This window comes from Osmerus eperlanus, chromosome 2, assembly GCF_963692335.1.
Source record: "Osmerus eperlanus chromosome 2, fOsmEpe2.1, whole genome shotgun sequence".
NCBI lineage: Eukaryota > Metazoa > Chordata > Actinopteri > Osmeriformes > Osmeridae > Osmerus > Osmerus eperlanus.
The window spans coordinates 494,696-512,923 of NC_085019.1; the positions used below are offsets into that span (position 1 = coordinate 494,696).

At 49.9% G+C, this 18,228-nt stretch overlaps 1 protein-coding gene across 2 annotated transcripts; it reads right to left on the reverse strand.

Moving 5' to 3' along the window:
- Positions 1 to 1,684: 1,684 nt before the first annotated feature.
- LOC134039457 (parvalbumin-7-like) lies at positions 1,685 to 17,167 on the reverse strand. 2 transcript variants are annotated; one of them, XM_062485351.1, is made up of 5 exons: positions 16,952 to 17,167; positions 3,226 to 3,293; positions 2,704 to 2,836; positions 2,508 to 2,617; positions 1,685 to 2,334 (listed from the first exon to the last, which is right to left on the reverse strand). In XM_062485351.1, exons 2-5 carry the CDS (start codon positions 3,284 to 3,286, stop codon positions 2,309 to 2,311), a joined length of 330 nt encoding a protein of 109 aa, XP_062341335.1. In that variant the 5' UTR covers positions 3,287 to 3,293; positions 16,952 to 17,167; the 3' UTR covers positions 1,685 to 2,308. The 2 variants fall into 2 exon arrangements, with proteins under 2 accessions (XP_062341335.1, XP_062341327.1); XM_062485343.1 differs by having other exon boundaries at positions 3,226 to 3,299; positions 16,952 to 17,166.
- Between the last annotated feature and the right edge of the window lie 1,061 nt (positions 17,168 to 18,228).

An 18,228-nucleotide genomic window follows, 5' to 3' on the forward strand; every position in this document is an offset into this window, starting at 1 on the left:
TTTACAAAGTATAATAGGTATAGCTCAGTGGTAGTGCAATTTGACTTCAGAGAGGTTGAAGGTTACGTTTTTGGATAAAAGTGTCTGCTAAAAGAAAGAGATGCTGTTATTTGAGGCACGGTGTCTTGATCACTTCCTCTGGTCACTTGTTGGACAAAAATGCCAATTCGTTCAAACGAATTTTCAGCATGGGCTAAAAGAAAATAGACTTTAAACTTATTTAGGCTACGTTTTTCATACCCCAGTCAGCTACAGTAGCATGCGATCGACGGGCCACCAGCGGATTTTGGGTGGCACGCCGTTACAGTAGTGGCTTGCAGCGGTCGGGCCTCCGTTGGCGGACCATTCTCAAGCCGATAGTCTTCAATTACTCAGTGGTCCGCCAGTGTTTCATGGGCGGCATGCCGAAGGTCGTAACTGCGTCAACCTTCTGTGATTTCTCTTTTTGTTGTTGATATTATTGATGGTGAACAACAACAACAACAAATTACACTCAAGGACGTTACATCAATACACGTAGAGCTATTTACATGAGGAATACATCAGATTCGGCCTGTTAAAGCAACTACAACAATTGCATAATGATATTCACAATACCTTATTATTTGAGAACATAATGGAGAATGCACATTTTCGCTAGATGAGGAGTGCTTCGTGATAAGGCTGGTAATACCCTAGTTTTACCTAGACTGTATAAAGGCAACATAGTAGGCTAGCTACCTAAACAATTTGTTTCAAAGGGTTTTCTTTGAGGGTGAAAATTCAGGTTAGCTAACAAGGCCTACGGTAAAGTTGATACTGTATTTTGAGTAGAGATGCAGGGAATTGTATCTGCTTATTAATGACAACATGCGTTTAGGCAACAGATAATCCATGGGTACAAAAATATTAATATTATATATATATTCTGAACTATGGTGGATCTGGATCATGCCTGGATTGGCTGCTATACTCACTGATTCTCATTGTACATTTTGAAGTTTTCCTCAATCACACAGAGCAGATCTATAGGCCTATGTTAGTATTTAGGTAATGTTGTTGTTCTGGTTGTCATGCGTTTGCTAGAATGCTGTGTGTCCGTTGGCAGCACGGGGTCTGTGAGACCAGTCCCCCTGCATGTGAGACCAGTCCCCCTGCATGTGAGACCAGCCCCACTGCATGTGAGACCAGTCCCCCTGCATGTGAGACCAGTCCCCCTGCATGTGAGACCAGCCCCACTGCATGTGAGACCAGTCCCCCTGCATGTGAGACCAGTCCCTCTGCATGTGAGACCAGTCCCCCTGCATGTGAAACCCTCCTGAGCCCAACCGGTCCTGACAAACACACACTCCCACAACAGCTGCCAGCGTGTGTGTGTGTGTTCAGAGGTGGTCAAGGGGGGCTTGGCTGAGGAAAAGAAAGGATGAAGGCAGACTGTACAGAAACTTGACCGTGTTTTTTTTCTTCTTGTATGTCTAAGTCTGGATGCCATAGTACTACTGCGATACACAGGCACAACTCTGGATAACAGCAGTTGCAAATATGATGAATAAAGTATGACATTGATTTCTGTGTGTTTCATGTTGTGTGGATGTTAGAGCTGTCTTAAGTCTCAGGGCTGCGAGGGCTGAGCAGAAAAGGAGCTGAGGGGAGACCTTAACACAAGAGTTAGGAGAGATTAAAGGAGTCAGTGTGAGTCAGTCCTACTTTAGGCATTTCTTTTATTGTTATTTTGTTCTTTCACAGCTTGACTTCTTTCGGTGTTTGTTAATTATTTTCATTTTTACAACAGCTCATTAGCAGAGGATGGTGGAAGGGTAGGAGAGGAGAGAGGGATGGTGGGAGGGGAGGAGAGGAGAGAGGGATGGTGGGAGGGGAGGAGAGGAGAGCGGGATGGTGGGAGGGGAGGAGAGGAGAGAGGGATGGTGGGAGGGGAGGAGAGGAGAGAGGGATGGTGGGAGGGGAGGAGAGGAGAGCGGGATGGTGGGAGGGGAGGAGCAGTGGCAGAAGTAGAATAGATGAAGTAAAACAGAAGCAGTGTCGAGAGGGACTCTCTCTTGATATATCTACTGTACTTTAACAGGAGGTTCAGCTTGTCCGGCAGTGTGATCATCTACACATCAACAGAAAATCAAACATTTGTATAGAACCGGAAAATGAAAAGGATGATTATGGGTGGCACTAGAGCAGGTGTGCGCTGAGAGGAGAGAGCTAGATGTCAGACAGGTCAGAGGGGTGAGGGAGGAGGAACAGAGTCGTGTTGGGGGGTGGGCAACAGTCTGGGAGCAGGTGTGGGGTGGGGGAGCCCTACTCCGCAGGGAGGTAACTGTTACTGGTGCACCAGGGCAGTGAACTCTGAAAGAGAGGATGAGACAGTGTGGTTGGTACTCTGAGAGGAGAACACTAGAAACAACATCTACAAAATCTCCAGTCCTTAGATATGGTGATAAATACAGTAGGGCTATATTCTGGCTCAGAACCAGAGCCTTTGTGTGAGATTTATAGGACCAGGTAAAAAGGACAGAGACCTTCAATGCCAATCTTGCCATCTCCATCTTTGTCGGCTGCCTGAAGGAATGCTTTGGTTTCCTTATCGGTCAGTTCCCTTCCCTCAGGGGAAAATTCCTTCAGTACGGTTCTGAGGAGAGGACAGAGGTGAGAGAGAGTGAGTGTTGTGAGTGGATGCCGGTGGGTGTGTCTGCTTTTAAGGTACGATGTGATTACTTGAGCTCCTTCTCCTCTATGAAGCCGCTGTTGTCAGCATCCAATACCAGGAAAACCTTCTTAACATCATCAGCTGACTTGGCCTTCAGACCCACCATCTCAAAGAACTTCTTATGGTCGAAGGATTCAGCAGCTGTACACACACACACACACACACACATCAGCAGAAAGGGACACTCTGGGGGTAAAGCCCCTGCAGCTTGTCACACAGATGTCAGGCCACCAGCATGTTCACCTCTAAAGGCCAAATGTTACTGGAAAACAATGGTAAATTAAACCACCATAAATACAAGGTGAAGTACAGACTCAACAAGATGTGGTTGCTAGAGGTCCTGTCTCTTCCAGGTCAGGGACCTGGGCTGACCTCAGTGGTTCAGTTCCGATGTTGGAGTGTGAAAGGTTTATACTGTGTGTGTGTGTGTGTGTGTGTGTGTGTGTGTATGTGTGTGTGTGTGAACCTAGGGGCTGTAGCTGTGTTCATCTCATTGTAGTTAGGAAGCAAATGAATAGAAGATCCCAAACCTGCAAATGCTGCCAGGGCTTTCTTGATGTCATCAGCGTTGAGGATACTGTTCAGGGCCATCTTGCTTCTGGAACTTGAGAGAGAGAAAGGAGGATGGAGGGAGGGAGGGGATGGTCAGGGGAGAAGGTCATAAACAAGGCCAACCAAGAGCAAAGGAGAACACACACATTGCTGCTGCTGTTTGACTTGGCTTTAAAGTTGATGTGGGATGAAGTCTCTTTGTGTCCACACATAAGTACGTTAGTAAACTCTTCATTTGGATCCACTATTTTACTGACAGCTTGGTCAACCCTCTATCCTCTGGTAGGTTAGAAAACTCGATCATACAAACATGATTAGGGAACTACCTCAACTGCTAGTATTACTACTAGCAACTGTGAAGTAATACTGCTGCTATTATGATCAAGGACAAATCACACTGATAAGCTACACAGTGATCCTATCAGCATTATAAAACATGATCTGTTCACAGCATGTGCACAGTATTGATCACACAGCTGGTGTGAGGGAGAGAGAGAGAGAGAGAGAGAGAGAGAGAGAGAGAGAGAGAGACAAGGGGTTGGGGGCGTGTCAGTTACAACAACACCACAGAGCAAAGGGCAGGTACGATAAGACCACAAAGATGTATTATGGGATTGTTTGGGGGTTTATCACTGACGCGTCTTATCTCATGTCAGTTACAAGGAACAGTCACCATGACATCCCCAGACCACCATAAAACGACTGCAGAGACTCTGGGGGAGCTGAAGAAAGATACAACTGGAATGTCTCCGTCTCTGGAATAAACGCCCAAAGTTGATTATTAAAAATCTTATGTAAATGTCAAACATGTCAACAAATAATCAGAATATTGCGTAATTTACATAAAGCATTAGAGAATAATAAAAAATGCAAATTGCTAAAGTCCTGGCATTAGCGTTTGATAGCATCGTTATTTTGAAGTCATACATATTTCATTGTGACACACGAACGCAGCGTTATTTGTTTCTCTTGGTGATGATGAGGCCATATCTACTAAAACAGTTCACTGCATACATGAATATTCATGAACAGCGTGCATCCATGAGCACATGTAAATGCACCACTTTTACTCAAACCCTGATCACTTGCAGAATGTTAATGAGCCAGGGCAGTCTCGGGGGAGAAAGGGAGTTTGTACCGTATCAGCAGTTTCCAGCCAACACCTCTTCCTCTACGGGGGACAGATAGGAGCGCTGAGGCATACACTTGACCCAGTAGACTATCTTGCTATGGATTATTACGGTTTGACCTTGAGATGAAAAAGCCGGTAATAAAAACTGCACCTAAAAAAACAGAAATAAAAATCCCCAAGTGTTTCATATTTCCCTGGTAGTTAAACCCCCAGTTACTGCAAAGCACCTGCCCTGTTGATATACTGCATGTGAGTTCAGTATTTATCTGAGGACTGAGAATACAAGGATGTGCATTTAAAGTTTGCAGACATGGATACAACCATCTTTTAGATATACAGCATATGTATCCTAAATAAACCCATTCATTTACCCATTTTGATCAAGTGATGTCTGCCTCCACTCCCCCATCATCTACCAGTTTACTGACGTACTTATGTTTGGACACAAAGAGACATTCCTAGCTTCTCCTCTCTGATTCCACCCAGAGGACTGCCATCCCCCGTCCAGATCCACATTCTGACATCAGAAGCACTCAATCTTTTTGAACTCTTTCTTGCCTCAGTCTTTCCCTCTGTCTGAGTCCCGGCTCAGACAGAGGGGGAGGTGAAGGGGTAAAAAGGAGGGAAGCCTGTACTGACATCCACCACAGTGATAAAGACTGCAGGTCTACACGTCATGGCAGTTGTCTTCACGTAATTATATAGAGGGGGAATCGATGTGTGATTGAAAAAAAAAAAAAAAAAAAAAAAAGTCTCTAAAACACTTTTGTGTCGTGTTGTGTGTAAAAATAAAATTGTTTCCCAAGTTTCAAATGGCTAAAAATAAAAATTATACTGAGAAAGGTTTTGGAAAAAAAGTTTTGAAACTGTTGAATTGTTTCTAAATATTGTTGTGTCATGTATGAAAAAATTAATATTTGAAATTGAAAAAAGTTCTAATAGAAGTTTCTAAATGTTGAAAAATAACATTGGAAACAATTGTGTTGAGGTGGGTCGTGTGACAGTGTCTTCACAGACAAGATATCCTTACTTTGATTCGCCTTGATGATGTCACATCTCACACTGAGATCCACTTCCTGTGCTCAAGCCCAGAGTGAATACATTCACAAGACTTCACAGAGAAAACAAAGCCGAGTTATTCTTAGGATGATAGAGGATAAAACAGAAAGGAGAGAATTCCAAGGAGAGAAAGAGACAGACCGTGAAAGGGGATGTTCTTTTGAAGCAGTCTGTAAGCCATGCTAATACAGACCCAGCCTGGGTATCTTTGAAAGTACCAGGCTTTGGAACCCCACGCTCTGGAACTCCAGGCTCTGGAACCTCAGGCTCTGGAACCCCAGGCTCTGGAACCTCAGGCTCTGAAACCCCGGGCTCTGGAACCCCGGGCTCTGGAACCCCAGGCTCTGGAACCCCGGGCTCTGGAACCCCAGGCTCTGGAACTCCAGGCTCTGGAACCCCAGGCTCTGGAACCCCAGGCTCTGGAACTCCAGGCTCTGGAACCTCAGGCTCTGGAACCCCAGGCACTGGAACGCCAGGCTCTGGAACCCCAGGCTCTGGAACCCCAGGCTCTGGAACCCCAGGCTCTGGAACCCCAGGCACTGGAACGCCAGGCTCTGGTGTAGCAGCCACACACAGACAGCCCCCTCGCCCCACTGTTACAGCTCTCCGTTTGAGCACTGCCTCGGAGTGGGAAGGCTCGGATAAAAAAATGAGACGGAGAGCGATGGAGAGATGGAGAGGACATTAAAGGAGGAGAGAGGGGAGAGAGGAAGACAAAGGCAAGAAATAGAGATGGGCAGAGATCTTTGAACGAAAGAAAAAAAGAAATGTGCGATAGAGAAAGGGAAGAAAGATAGAGGATGGATGTGGTGAGAAATAAAGATGGACAAGGGCAGACATAACACCTGACAGTCACTGTGAGAGCAGGAAGATGGGGGAGAAATTAAGGAGTTGTTTAATAATGGAGCTAATGGAAGTCCAGTCTGTGTGTTCGTGTGCGGGAGCGCGGGTGAGTTTCTATCTGTGTGTGCGGCAACAAGATAAATGACCTGTGCTTCTCTGCACCATCAGGACTCATAATGATGTAACATTTGGCACCTGAAGCACATTCTGATGCAACAGCCTCCTGGACGCCACAGGGCCTGGGATTATTGGACAATCCCTGTTCGCTAGGAGGAGAAACACCCCTAGACACAGTAAGAATGATGAGCTGCCAGATGAGGAGAGGAGTGCTGTGTGACGTGGGAAAGAGATGGGAGGAGGAGAGGGGAGAGGAAGGGAGGAGAGAGATGAGGGGAGGAGAGGAGGACAGGAGGGGAGAGATGAGGGGAGGGGAGGAGGGGAGGAGGGGAGAGATGAGGGGAGGGGAGGAGGGGAGGAGGGGAGAGATGAGGGGAGGGGAGGAGGGGAGAGATGAGGGGAGGGGAGGAGGACAGGAGGGGAGAGATGAGGGGAGGGGAGGAGGGGAGAGATGAGGGGAGGGGAGGAGGGGGCATTAGATAGGAGGACAGGTGAGGTGTGATTTATGGAAATACGTCTGTCTGCAGGCAAAGCAACATAAAGAATGAAAACCAGAAACTTAGTCAACAACCAAGAATCCCAGACATGTTCATGCTCAAAGAAAACTGATCATCACAAATCCTCCTGCTCACCACCAGCAACAGCATTACTGTAAAATATTTTCGGTCAGTTTTCACAAGTATGGAAAACATTAATCATTTCAAATATATCTAGTATAAATCGTAGTATCAATCATTGAGAAGTTCTAAGCTCAGTCGGGAGGATGGGGGGTTGGTGTGGCAGCCTTGTAACTCTCCTAAGATCTAGGGCCGGATTTGACACAGGGAGGTGTGAATTCATGCCACAGGTGTCTGGGGAGAGGGGTGGCAGGCTCTGGGAGACTTGAGTTTAATCAGAAAGATAAGAGGGAGAGAGAGAGAGAGAGAGAGAGAGAGAGAGAGAGAGAGAGAGAGAGAGAGAGAGAGAGAGAGAGAGAGAGAGAGAGAGAGAGAGAGGGAAGGAAGGAAGGAAGGAAGGAGAGAGGGAGAGAGAGAAAGAAAGAAAGAGGGAGGGAGGTAGGGAGGGAGGGAAGGAGAGATATAGGGAGGAGAAAAAGAGAGATCATGAAAGTGAAGTGAGAGAGTGAGGACAAAGGAAAGAGATGAGGGAAAGAGAGAGAGAGAGCTGGAGGATAGAGCAGGAGAGACAAAGAAAGAAAGAGAGAGGTGGAGAGAGAGAGGAAGAGAAGTGAGTGAACAGGGGAACAGACTGGTGGTGAGAAAGATTCTGTCAACTAATGACCCTCAGAAATGGATATTGCCGCCGGCGACTCAAGAATGCAGAGAGAAAGTAGAAAGTGAATCACAGTTCAAACCATAACCAACATCAGTCAGCCAGCGCTGACACGTTCGCTCCATAATAAATCATTTGTCTTTCCTAAAAACCTCACATACAAAAAAGTAGTACAATGAATGTGCAGGTGTTCATGCTAGCAGTGAAGCCAGTGGATGTCTGGCCATCAAAGCCATGTCTGATCTTCTTTTTGATTTGGCAGTATCACGCTGTTAATGTTCTATCAGAGGAGCCGGACAGCCAGAACCTCTCTCTCTTTCACTGGAGGAGGATAAGATACTGTTCTACAGCTGACACACTACTACTCTACCTTAACTTAGAGATGCAGCGATTAACTGATTTGACTATGGACCGCGATTCATTCAATTTTGATAACCGAGTTCCCGAGTTGAAGGACCTTTCAACATGGCGGAGAAGAGGACTGGGCTCGGTAGTGGTCATTTTTTATTTGCAACTATTGTTAGCTGTTAGCTGTTTGTGTACATTATTTTAATCTATAATCTATGTACACTTAACTTGTACCATTTGTTGCGTCCGTTTTCTCCTCTAGAAGGTGCACAATTGACAAAAAAAAGGATTTCCATAATATGCAACTACATTTTGCATCCGCCATTTTGAATTTAGCTCCGACAACCGAAAGCACTTGAACATGACGTCGTTCTCTCTCTGGTTGTGTGTTCTGTCCCAGCCCAGTTTCATCTCTCCATTGTGAATCCCTTTCTCTTCCTGGGACAGAAGCCCTCCTCCATCCATTCTCATTCTGGTCATGCTCACAGCTTATAGGGTACCAAAAAAGATGTCAAATCACCATCTGTATTCTGCCTGCGCCTCTGGAGGAGGAGAGGGAGGGGGGGGGAGGGAGGGAGGAAGGGGGGTGGTTGGGTTTAAAGTCACTGTTGTATGCTGTTTAGTATTCTCAAGCACCATATTCATATGCGCCGTTATATAGTCAGCATTTCCTGTTTGTTGGAGGGTTAACCCTGTTAACACAGCCAGACACAGGTTGTGGACGAGGACACGGGTCCTGAACGAGGACTCGGGTCCTGGACGAGGACTCGGGTCCTGGACGAGGACACGGGTCTTGGACGAGGACACGGGTCCTGGACGAGGACACGGGTCTTGGACGAGGACACGGGTCCTGGACGAAGACACGGGTCCTGGACGAGGACACGGGTCCTGGACGAGGACTCGGGTCCTGGACGAGGACACGGGTCTTGGACGAGGACACGGGTCTTGGACGAGGACACGGGTCCTGGACGAGGACACGGGTCCTGGACGAGGACTCGGGTCCTGGACGAGGACACGGGTCCTGGACGAGGACTCGGGTCCTGGACGAGGACTCGGGTCCTGGAGCTACTCTGCAGTTATCTGTGTTATGAGTTATATGAGTCCTAATGACATGGGCAGCTGCTACAGCCATGTTTTTTCATGTTACATAACACATTACATGTGCTGTATGAATGTGTGTGTGTGTGACCTGGGCCTCGAGTCCTCTGGCAGTGTATGGTCAACATTGAAGGCTGAGGCTGGGTTCTCTGACAGAGAACTGTAGAACCCTGACCTTCACCATGGAACCCTCCAGCTCTCTCTCTCTCACACACACACACACACACACACACACACACTCTCTCTCTCCCACACATACACACTCTCACTCACACAGACACTCCTCCTCTAACTCTGACATACTTCACACTCTACTGGCTAGGTTCAGCCTATGGCCAACACTGCTCCTGGGAGGGGGGGGGGACACTGCTCCTGGGAGGGGGGGACACTGCTCCTGGGAGGGGGGGGGACACTGCTCCTGGGAGGGGGGGACACTGCTCCTGGGAGGGGGGGGGACACTGCTCCTGGGAGGGGGGGGGGACACTGCTCCTGGGAGGGGGGGGACACTGCTCCTGGGAGGGGGGGACACTGCTCCTGGGAGGGGGGGGGGACACTGCTCCTGGGAGGGGGGGGGGCACTGCTCCTGGGAGGGGGGGGGACACTGCTCCTGGGAGGGGGGGACACTGCTCCTGGGAGGGGGGGGGACACTGCTCCTGGGAGGGGGGGGCACTGCTCCTGGGAGGGGGGGGGGACACTGCTCCTGGGAGGGGGGGACACTGCTCCTGGGAGGGGGGGACACTGCTCCTGGGAGGGGGGGGACACTGCTCCTGGGAGGGGGGGACACTGCTCCTGGGAGGGGGGGGGGGACACTGCTCCTGGGAGGGGGGGACACTGCTCCTGGGAGGGGGGGGGGGACACTGCTCCTGGGAGGGGGGGGACACTGCTCCTGGGAGGGGGGGGGGACACTGCTCCTGGGAGAGGGGGGGACACTGCTCCTGGGAGGGGGGGGGGGACACTGCTCCTGGGAGGGGGGGGGGACACTGCTCCTGGGAGGGGGGGGGGCACTGCTCCTGGGAGGGGGGGACACTGCTCCTGGGAGGGGGGGACACTGCTCCTGGGAGGGGGGGGGACACTGCTCCTGGGAGGGGGGGGGACACTGCTCCTGGGAGGGGGGGGACACTGCTCCTGGGAGGGGGGGGGGACACTGCTCCTGGGAGGGGGGGACACTGCTCCTGGGAGGGGGGGGGGACACTGCTCCTGGGAGGGGGGGACACTGCTCCTGGGAGGGGGGGGGACACTGCTCCTGGGAGGGGGGGGGCACTGCTCCTGGGAGGGGGGGGGCGCACCCCTTCTCTCATTCTGAATATAATACATGTACACCTCTTCTTCACCCTTGACTGATTTCCTGCACAGTATCTCTCACAGACACTCCCCATACTGCCCCACATCACTTTAACTCTCATCAACATTGTGTTCAATGTTTTCAAACTATCACCCATGTCCAAGACTCTGTTTATCCTAGCTCTATATCCTGCACAGCGAAGCATGCAGGTGGAACATGGAGGAGGAGAGGGAGGGATGAGGGAGGCTGGTGGATACAGAACTTCTCTCCCTTGTTAACAGGAGTGGCCTAGCTGGGTGACAGATGAGGGATGGATATTGGTCTCAACGAAGGGCCAATGCTAACCTTTATGATGATATGCTGATGTGATGTCACTACTGTCTCAAAGCAATGGAATCTGACCAGACAGGAAATAATCACCTTTAATCACCACACTGGATGAACCAGAGAGACGACCTCTGCAGCAGAAAAGAGATTCCAGAATTTCTTACTTCCACCCAAAGTTGCACTTGACTTTACTTTACCAGAAACTGATGACGAGGGAAGTGGATTTTTCTCCCCAGCTGAAGAACTAGTGTCTGTAGTGGACTCCCGCTGTGACGGTCCACGTTGAACAGGTTTGACCGATGTGACCACTGTGAAGGAGCGCCCCCTGTGTAGCGTCAGGGTACTGCAGCGGGCCACCGTTACAGGGGCAAATTGAGAACATTTCAAAAAGTGCAGCGCATGAAAATACTATATTTGCTTTTGACCAACTGAACGTTTAACCTCAACAATAATGGAGGTTAAATAGAAGTAGTGTGTGTGTGTGTGTGGGGGGGGGGGGGGGGGAGAGGACATGTAGAAGAATACAATCCTCCATCTCTCCCCAAAGACTAAGGCTTTAAGTGAGTCTGGTAAAGTGGGTCACATCATTCCATTTCCAAAAAAGAAATCTCTCAATCCATTTTCCCTGGTCCCCCGGTGCCTGGCGACCTACTAATGATCTCATTTAGGAGGTTGTGGATGCTCTAATTGGGAGTGCGGGCTCCGGCCAGGCTGCAGTGACCTCTGTGTCAGGCTCAAGTTAGCAGCTTCCTGTGACCTCTGATCCATGCCACAAATATAAAACATCGCAAATATAAAATCCCCAAATAGATTCAATTAACTTGACACTTTCATCTAAATGTCCCACATTCCACACGGAGGGGGGGGGGGGGTGGAGAGAGAGAGAGAGAGAGAGAGAGAGAGAGAGAGAGAGAGAGAGAGAGAGACAGGGACAGAGAGAGACAGGGAGAGAGAGAGACAGGGAGAGACAGGGAGAGAGAGAGAGAGAGAGAGAGAGAGAGAGAGAGAGAGAGAGAGAGAGAGAGAGAGAGAGAGAGAGAGAGAGAGAGAGAGGGAGAGAGAGAGACAGGGAGAGAGAGAGACAGGGAGAGAGAGAGAGACAGGGAGAGAGAGAGAGACGGAGAGAGAGAGAGAGAGAGAGAGAGAGAGAGAGAGAGATGAGAGAGAGAGAGAGAGAGAGAGAGAGAGAGAGACAGGGAGAGAGAGAGACAGGGAGAGAGAGAGGACAGGGAGAGAGAGAGACAGGGAGAGAGAGAGAGACAGGGAGAGAGAGAGAGAGAGAGAGACGGAGAGAGAGAGAGAGAGAGAGAGAGAGAGAGAGAGAGAGAGAGAGAGAGAGAGAGAGACAGGGAGACAGAGAGAGAGACAGGGAGAGAGAGAGAGAGACAGGGAGAGAGAGAGACAGGGAGAGAGAGAGACAGGGAGAGAGAGAGAGACAGGGAGAGAGAGAGACAGGGAGACAGAGAGAGAGACAGGGAGAGAGAGAGAGAGAGACAGGGAGAGAGAGAGACAGGGAGAGAGAGAGAGACAGGGAGAGAGAGAGACAGGGAAATCGAGAGAGAGACAGGGAGAGAGAGAGAGACAGGGAGAGAGAGAGACAGGGAGAGAGAGAGAGACAGGGAGAGAGAGAGACAGGGAGAGAGAGAGAGACAAGGAGAGAGAGAGACAGGGAAAGAGAGAGAGACAGGGAGAGAGAGAGAGGGTTAATGCAGGTGTAGCAGCAGTTTCATCAGTGGAACACATTCACACAAACAGCTTGTGTTCACAGTCAACACTCTTGTGAATACTCATGTGTTCACAGTCATACACTCTTGTGAATACTCATGTGTTTACAGTCATTCATTCTCAGTGAATACTCATGTGTTTACAGTCATTCATTCTCAGTGAATACTCAGCTAATTAAAGAGATGTCCCAACAGCGTCCATTAGCTGCAAACACAAAATGCTTTATAAGCAGGACGGTTTAATGCTGTGGCTCCTCTCCAGCACTGCACTCACACACACACAAACACACTCTCACAAACACCCTTACTCACCTCACAGTCTCAGATGAGCCTTCTGTCTTGGTCCAATCAGCTCTTTATAACATCTGTCCTTGACCTTGGCTCAAAACTCTGCTGCTGTTCTAAACAGGCTGTTCTGTTCAGCCTGCTCTGTAAAGCCTGCTGGATCAGGTGTGTGTGTGTGTGTGTGTGTGTGCGCGCGTAGTGGTTCTTGATTTAGCAACGGAGAAGAACAATGTACATTCCAGAAACACACATTCACACACACGTTCCTCTACATGAGCAGGGAGATAGCTTTACATTAGAATTATACTGTGAACAATGTGAGCTTTACATTAGAATATACTGTGAACAATGTGTCAACAGTGTGTTTGTGTCAGAGTTCATGCGTGTAAGTGTGCGTGCCTCGCGTGTGTGTGTCTCAGCACAATACTGACTTGACGTTTGAGTATAAAAACACAGTGGGATCAACCCGGCCATGCTGACCCCACTGCAGCTCCCCTCTCCTTGAAACCCCCCGTCAGCAGGTCACCAGACACATCTGTTTCATTAGCACCTTCACCTGGGGGCCTCGAGCACTGTGTTACAGTAATGACATGTTTCATGCCCAAACCTTTTAGTTTTGAATGATAAACACTCATCTTTGTTTCTTTGAGGCGTCAGACTGCAGAAGTGGAGGAAGTTTCTCTGATCCTGATGAAGAGAACAACTACCAAGAGAGACAGAGAGAGAGAGAGAGAGAGAGAGAGAGACAGAGAGAGAGAGAGACAGAGAGAGAGAGAGAGAGAGAGAGAGAGATGAGAGAGAGAGAGAGAGATGAGAGAGAGAGAGAGAGAGAGAGATGAGAGAGAGAGAGAGAGAGATTGTCTACATGCTGGTAAACAAGGTTCTCTCTCTCTCTTTCTGTTTTCAAATGCTGCCCACGTAACCAGTGGAACATGTACACACAATTAGCTGGTCCCATCTAACACCCTCTCACCTACACAAACAAACTTTTACCAAAGTAATGATGACATTTACGTTTATATTTAGTCATTTAGCAGACGCTCTTATCCAGAGTGACTTACAGTAAGTACAGGGACATTCCCCTCCCGAGGCAAGTAGGGTGAAGTGCCTTGCCCAAGGACACAACGTTTGTTTGGCACTAGCTGGGGGAATCGAACCAACAACCTTCTGATTAATAGCCCGAGTCCCTAACCGCTCATCCATCTGACCCCCCCTTTTCCCATCCCTTCCATCCAGCCCTGCACATGGCTGCTGCACACTCCCCAGCAGACACTCACATGCACAGAGAACGTTAAACATCACTCTGAAAATAGCACACACACACTGGTGTAGCTCTATGACCAGTAGATTTTGGTTTCCCCTACATTTGAGCAGATCATTCAGTAGGAGTGGTCCATGCTCTCCTCTGACTGAATCACAGATAAGAACTCTTTACTAGGTCCAGAGCTAAGCTGTCCGACTGCAAGGGCCCCACACACACATACACACACCACACACACACACACACATTATCGCAAACAAGGGGAAGTGCAGTAAAAGATACTGCTGAGCCAGTCAAGCGTCCTGGACGCTAGAGAGGGTGGAGCTCTCCACCTTTAAATATCCAGAGTTCCACGCTTCCCTGAACACTGCCATCACTTCTGGATGGTCGTCCAATAGGAGCCCTCGGACTGGTAGATATCTCAAATGAGTACATTTCACACTCCAAAGAGTCTCTCGACGCTAAATCACTTAGTCCCTGGGTGGGAACCATGACATGATGTGTGCAGTGCGTCAGCCATCACTCCCATGGGGTAGGAAGAGCGGGATAGGGAGTGTTAGAGAGAGGGAGGGAAATGTGGAGGAGGGATGATAGGGAGGCAGGAGAGGGATGGGTAGAGCTGTCTAACCCTCTTGTCTGTCTCTTCTAACCCTCCTGTCTGTCTCTTCTAACCCTCCCTAATGTAACATTCTGATGGGATCTTTTTTTCTCTAGATCCACTTCTCTCTTCACCCCTCCTCCCTCTCTCTTCACCCCTCCTCCCTCTCTCTTCACCCCTCCTCCCTCTCTCTTCACCCCTCCCCCTCTCTCTCACCCCTCCTCCCTCTCTCTTCTCCCCTCCTCCCTCTCTCTTCACCCCTCCTCCCTCTCTCTTCTCTCCTCCTCCCTCTCTCTTCTCCCCTCCTCCCTCTCTCTTCACCCCTCCTCCCTCTCTCTTCTCTCCTCCTCCCTCTCTCTTCTCTCCTCCTCCCTCTCTCTTCACCCCTCCTCCCTCTCTCTTCACCCCTCCTCCCTCTCTCTTCACCCCTCCTCCCTCTCTCTTCACCCCTCCTCCCTCTCTCTTCACCCCTCCTCCCTCTCTCTTCTCCCCTCCTCCCTCTCTCTTGGGTGAGGAGGAGGACGGGTGTCCAAGAGTCTCGTATGATCATCCTCTCCACCACCCACATCTTCATCACCATCAGCACCATCATCATCGTAATCATCACCATCGTATCCACAATAACCATCATCATCGCTGCATTCCACCCAACCACAGGGATCCCTGTCACCTTCAGTCCTGCACACACGGATGGCTCACTACCACACACTGATGACTCACTACCACACACTGATGACTCACTACCACACACTGATGGCTCACTACCACACACTGATGGCTCACTACACACACTGATGACTCACTACCACACACTGATTGACTCACTACCACACACTGATGGCTCACTACCACACACGGATGACTCACTACCACACACTGATGGCTCACTACCACACACTGATGACTCACTACCACACACTGATGACTCACTACCACACACTGATGGCTCACTACCACACACTGATGACTCACTACCACACACTGATGGCTCACTACCACACACTGATGGCTCACTACCACACACTGATGACTCACTACCACACACTGATGGCTCACTACCACACACTGATGGCTCACTACCACACACTGATGACTCACTACCACACACTGATGGCTCACTACCACACACTGATGGCTCACTACCACACACTGATGGCTCACTACACACACTGATGACTCACTACCACACACTGATGGCTCACTACCACACACTGATGGCTCACTACCACACACTGATGACTCACTACCACACACTGATGGCTCACTACCACACACTGATGGCTCACTACCACACACTGATGACTCACTACCACACACTGATGGCTCCACTACCACACACTGATGGCTCACTACCACACACTGATGACTCACTACCACACACTGATGACTCACTACCACACAACTGATGGACTCACTACCACATATGTATGCTCACATTTAGAACACTAGGTAGAGAACCAGGTCCACCTGCATTGCACAACACGGTCAATCTGGCTGGTAAGCTGGCTGGTTAGCTGGCTGGCTGGCTGGTTAGGTTGTGTCTTTCTCAGCGGCTAGAAAATCCAGCAGAGCTGTGTAATAGATGTTCTACTCCCTCCCCCTCCTTTCTCCCTTCCCTTCCCCTTCCTTCTCCCTATCTTTCTCCAGCTCTCCCCCACCTCACTCTCGCTCACACACACACACACACACATCTGCTGGTGCACACACACAGCACTAGGGGATGAGGGCGGGGAGTTCAGGATGTTTTTGAATGGGATGTTCCAGGAGAGGCAGAGCAGCGCTGGTGACTGCGGGCATGCAGCTTCCAGCAGGCTAACGTTTACATCCCTCCTCCCGTTCTAGTTGCTCTTTCTGTCTCTCTTCTTTTCTCTCCCTCTCATCTGTCAGTCTGCCGGTATCTTCCTCTCCTTCTCTGCTGTACGGTCCCTCTTTTTCTTTTATATCTCCCTCATTCTCTCTTCTCTCCTCTATCCCTCACCTTCTGTCTTTGTTCAGCTCACACAAAATCTCTTTCTTTCGCTCTCTTTCTGTCTCTCTCCCGCTCTCTGTCAGCCTGCAGCAGCAAACTCTTCAGGGTCTCTGTTTTCTCCCTCCACACCTCCTGCTCCACTCTCCCTTCCCTCAGCTCTGCATCCCCCTCTCTCTCTTTCTCTCTGTCTCACTTCATTTCTCAGTTTCTCTCTGCTCCTCACTTCCTCCCCTCACTCATCCAGTCTTCCTCCAACAGCAGCTGTAGTCAGAAGTACAGTCTCTCTTCTCCTCTCTCGACTCTCCCCTCTTCTTTTCCCCTCTGTCCTTCTCTCCCTCTCTCCCCTCTTCTTCTCTCCCTCTCTCGCCCCCTCGTCCCTCCGTGCTTACCTCAGTGAGAGTGGGTCCCGGGCGGAGCGGTGTGTTCAGACTACACGTCAGGAAGGCAGCCGCACCAGGGCTGTGGGATACTGGCAGCCGGAGAGAGAGAAGGAGAGAAGACAGAGAAAGAGAAAATGGACAGAAAGGTAGAGAGAGAAATAGCAGGCGGTTTCTGTTCGAGCAAGAGAGGGAGCTCTGACTGGCTGGAGGTGAGATGAAGGGGAGAGAGAGGGAGGCAGAGATAAAGAGTCAGGGAGGGGGAGGGAGGGAGGGAGAAGGGGGGCGGTCTGGATTGGGATAGGAGGGAATTGTGTGATGTTAAGAGGAGGAGGGATTGCAGGGCATGGGGGGGAGTGGAGCAAAAGAAAGAAAGAGAAAGGATGGAGAAAATAGGATAGAGAAGAAAAAAGAGGAAGATTAAAGGAAGCAGTAAGAGGAGGAGGGAGAATAAGGGGGTTAGGAGAGAATGAGGGTCAAAATGAGGGTAAGACTGAGGAGAAGAGGGAGGTGGAGTGAGTGAGGAGGAGGAGGAGGGGGAGGAGGGGGAGGAGGGGGAGGAGGGGGAGGAGGGGGAGAGGTAGGAAAAAGAACTTGAGGCAGTACTGTAGAACAAATGAGAATTAGATGGAAAAGCAAGATAAAAGAGTAGTAAGTGGAGTGAGGGATGGAGAATGACAGAGAAAGAGAGAGAGAAAGAGAGAGAGCGTGAGAGAGAGAAAGAGGGGGACTGAGTTAGGGTAGGGGTGGAGGGAGATGATAGAGGGTGGAGGGTGTAGGTGATAGAGGGTGGAGGGAGATGATAGAGGGTGGAGGGTGGAGGTGATAAAGGGTGGAGGGAGATGATAGAGGGTGGAGGGAGATGATAGGGGGTGGAGGGTGGAGGTGATAGAGGGTGGAGGGAGATGATAGAGGGTGGAGGGTAGAGGGTGGAGGTGATAGAGGGTGGAGGGTGTAGGTGATAGAGGGTGGAGGGTGGAGATGATAGAGGGTGGAGATGATAGAGGGTGGAGGGTGTAGATGATAGAGGGTGGAGGGTGTAGGTGATATAGGTGGAGGGTGTAGATGATAGAGGGTGGAGCGTGTAGGTGATAGAGGGTGGAGGGTGTAGATGATAGAGGGTGGAGGGTGTAGGTGATAGAGGGTGGAGGGTGTAGATGATAGAGGGTGGAGGGTGTAGGTGATAGAGGGTGGAGGGTGTAGGTGATATAGGGTGGAGGGTGTAGATGATAGAGGGTGGAGGGTGTAGGTGATAGAGGGTGGAGGGTGTAGGTGATAGAGGGTGGAGG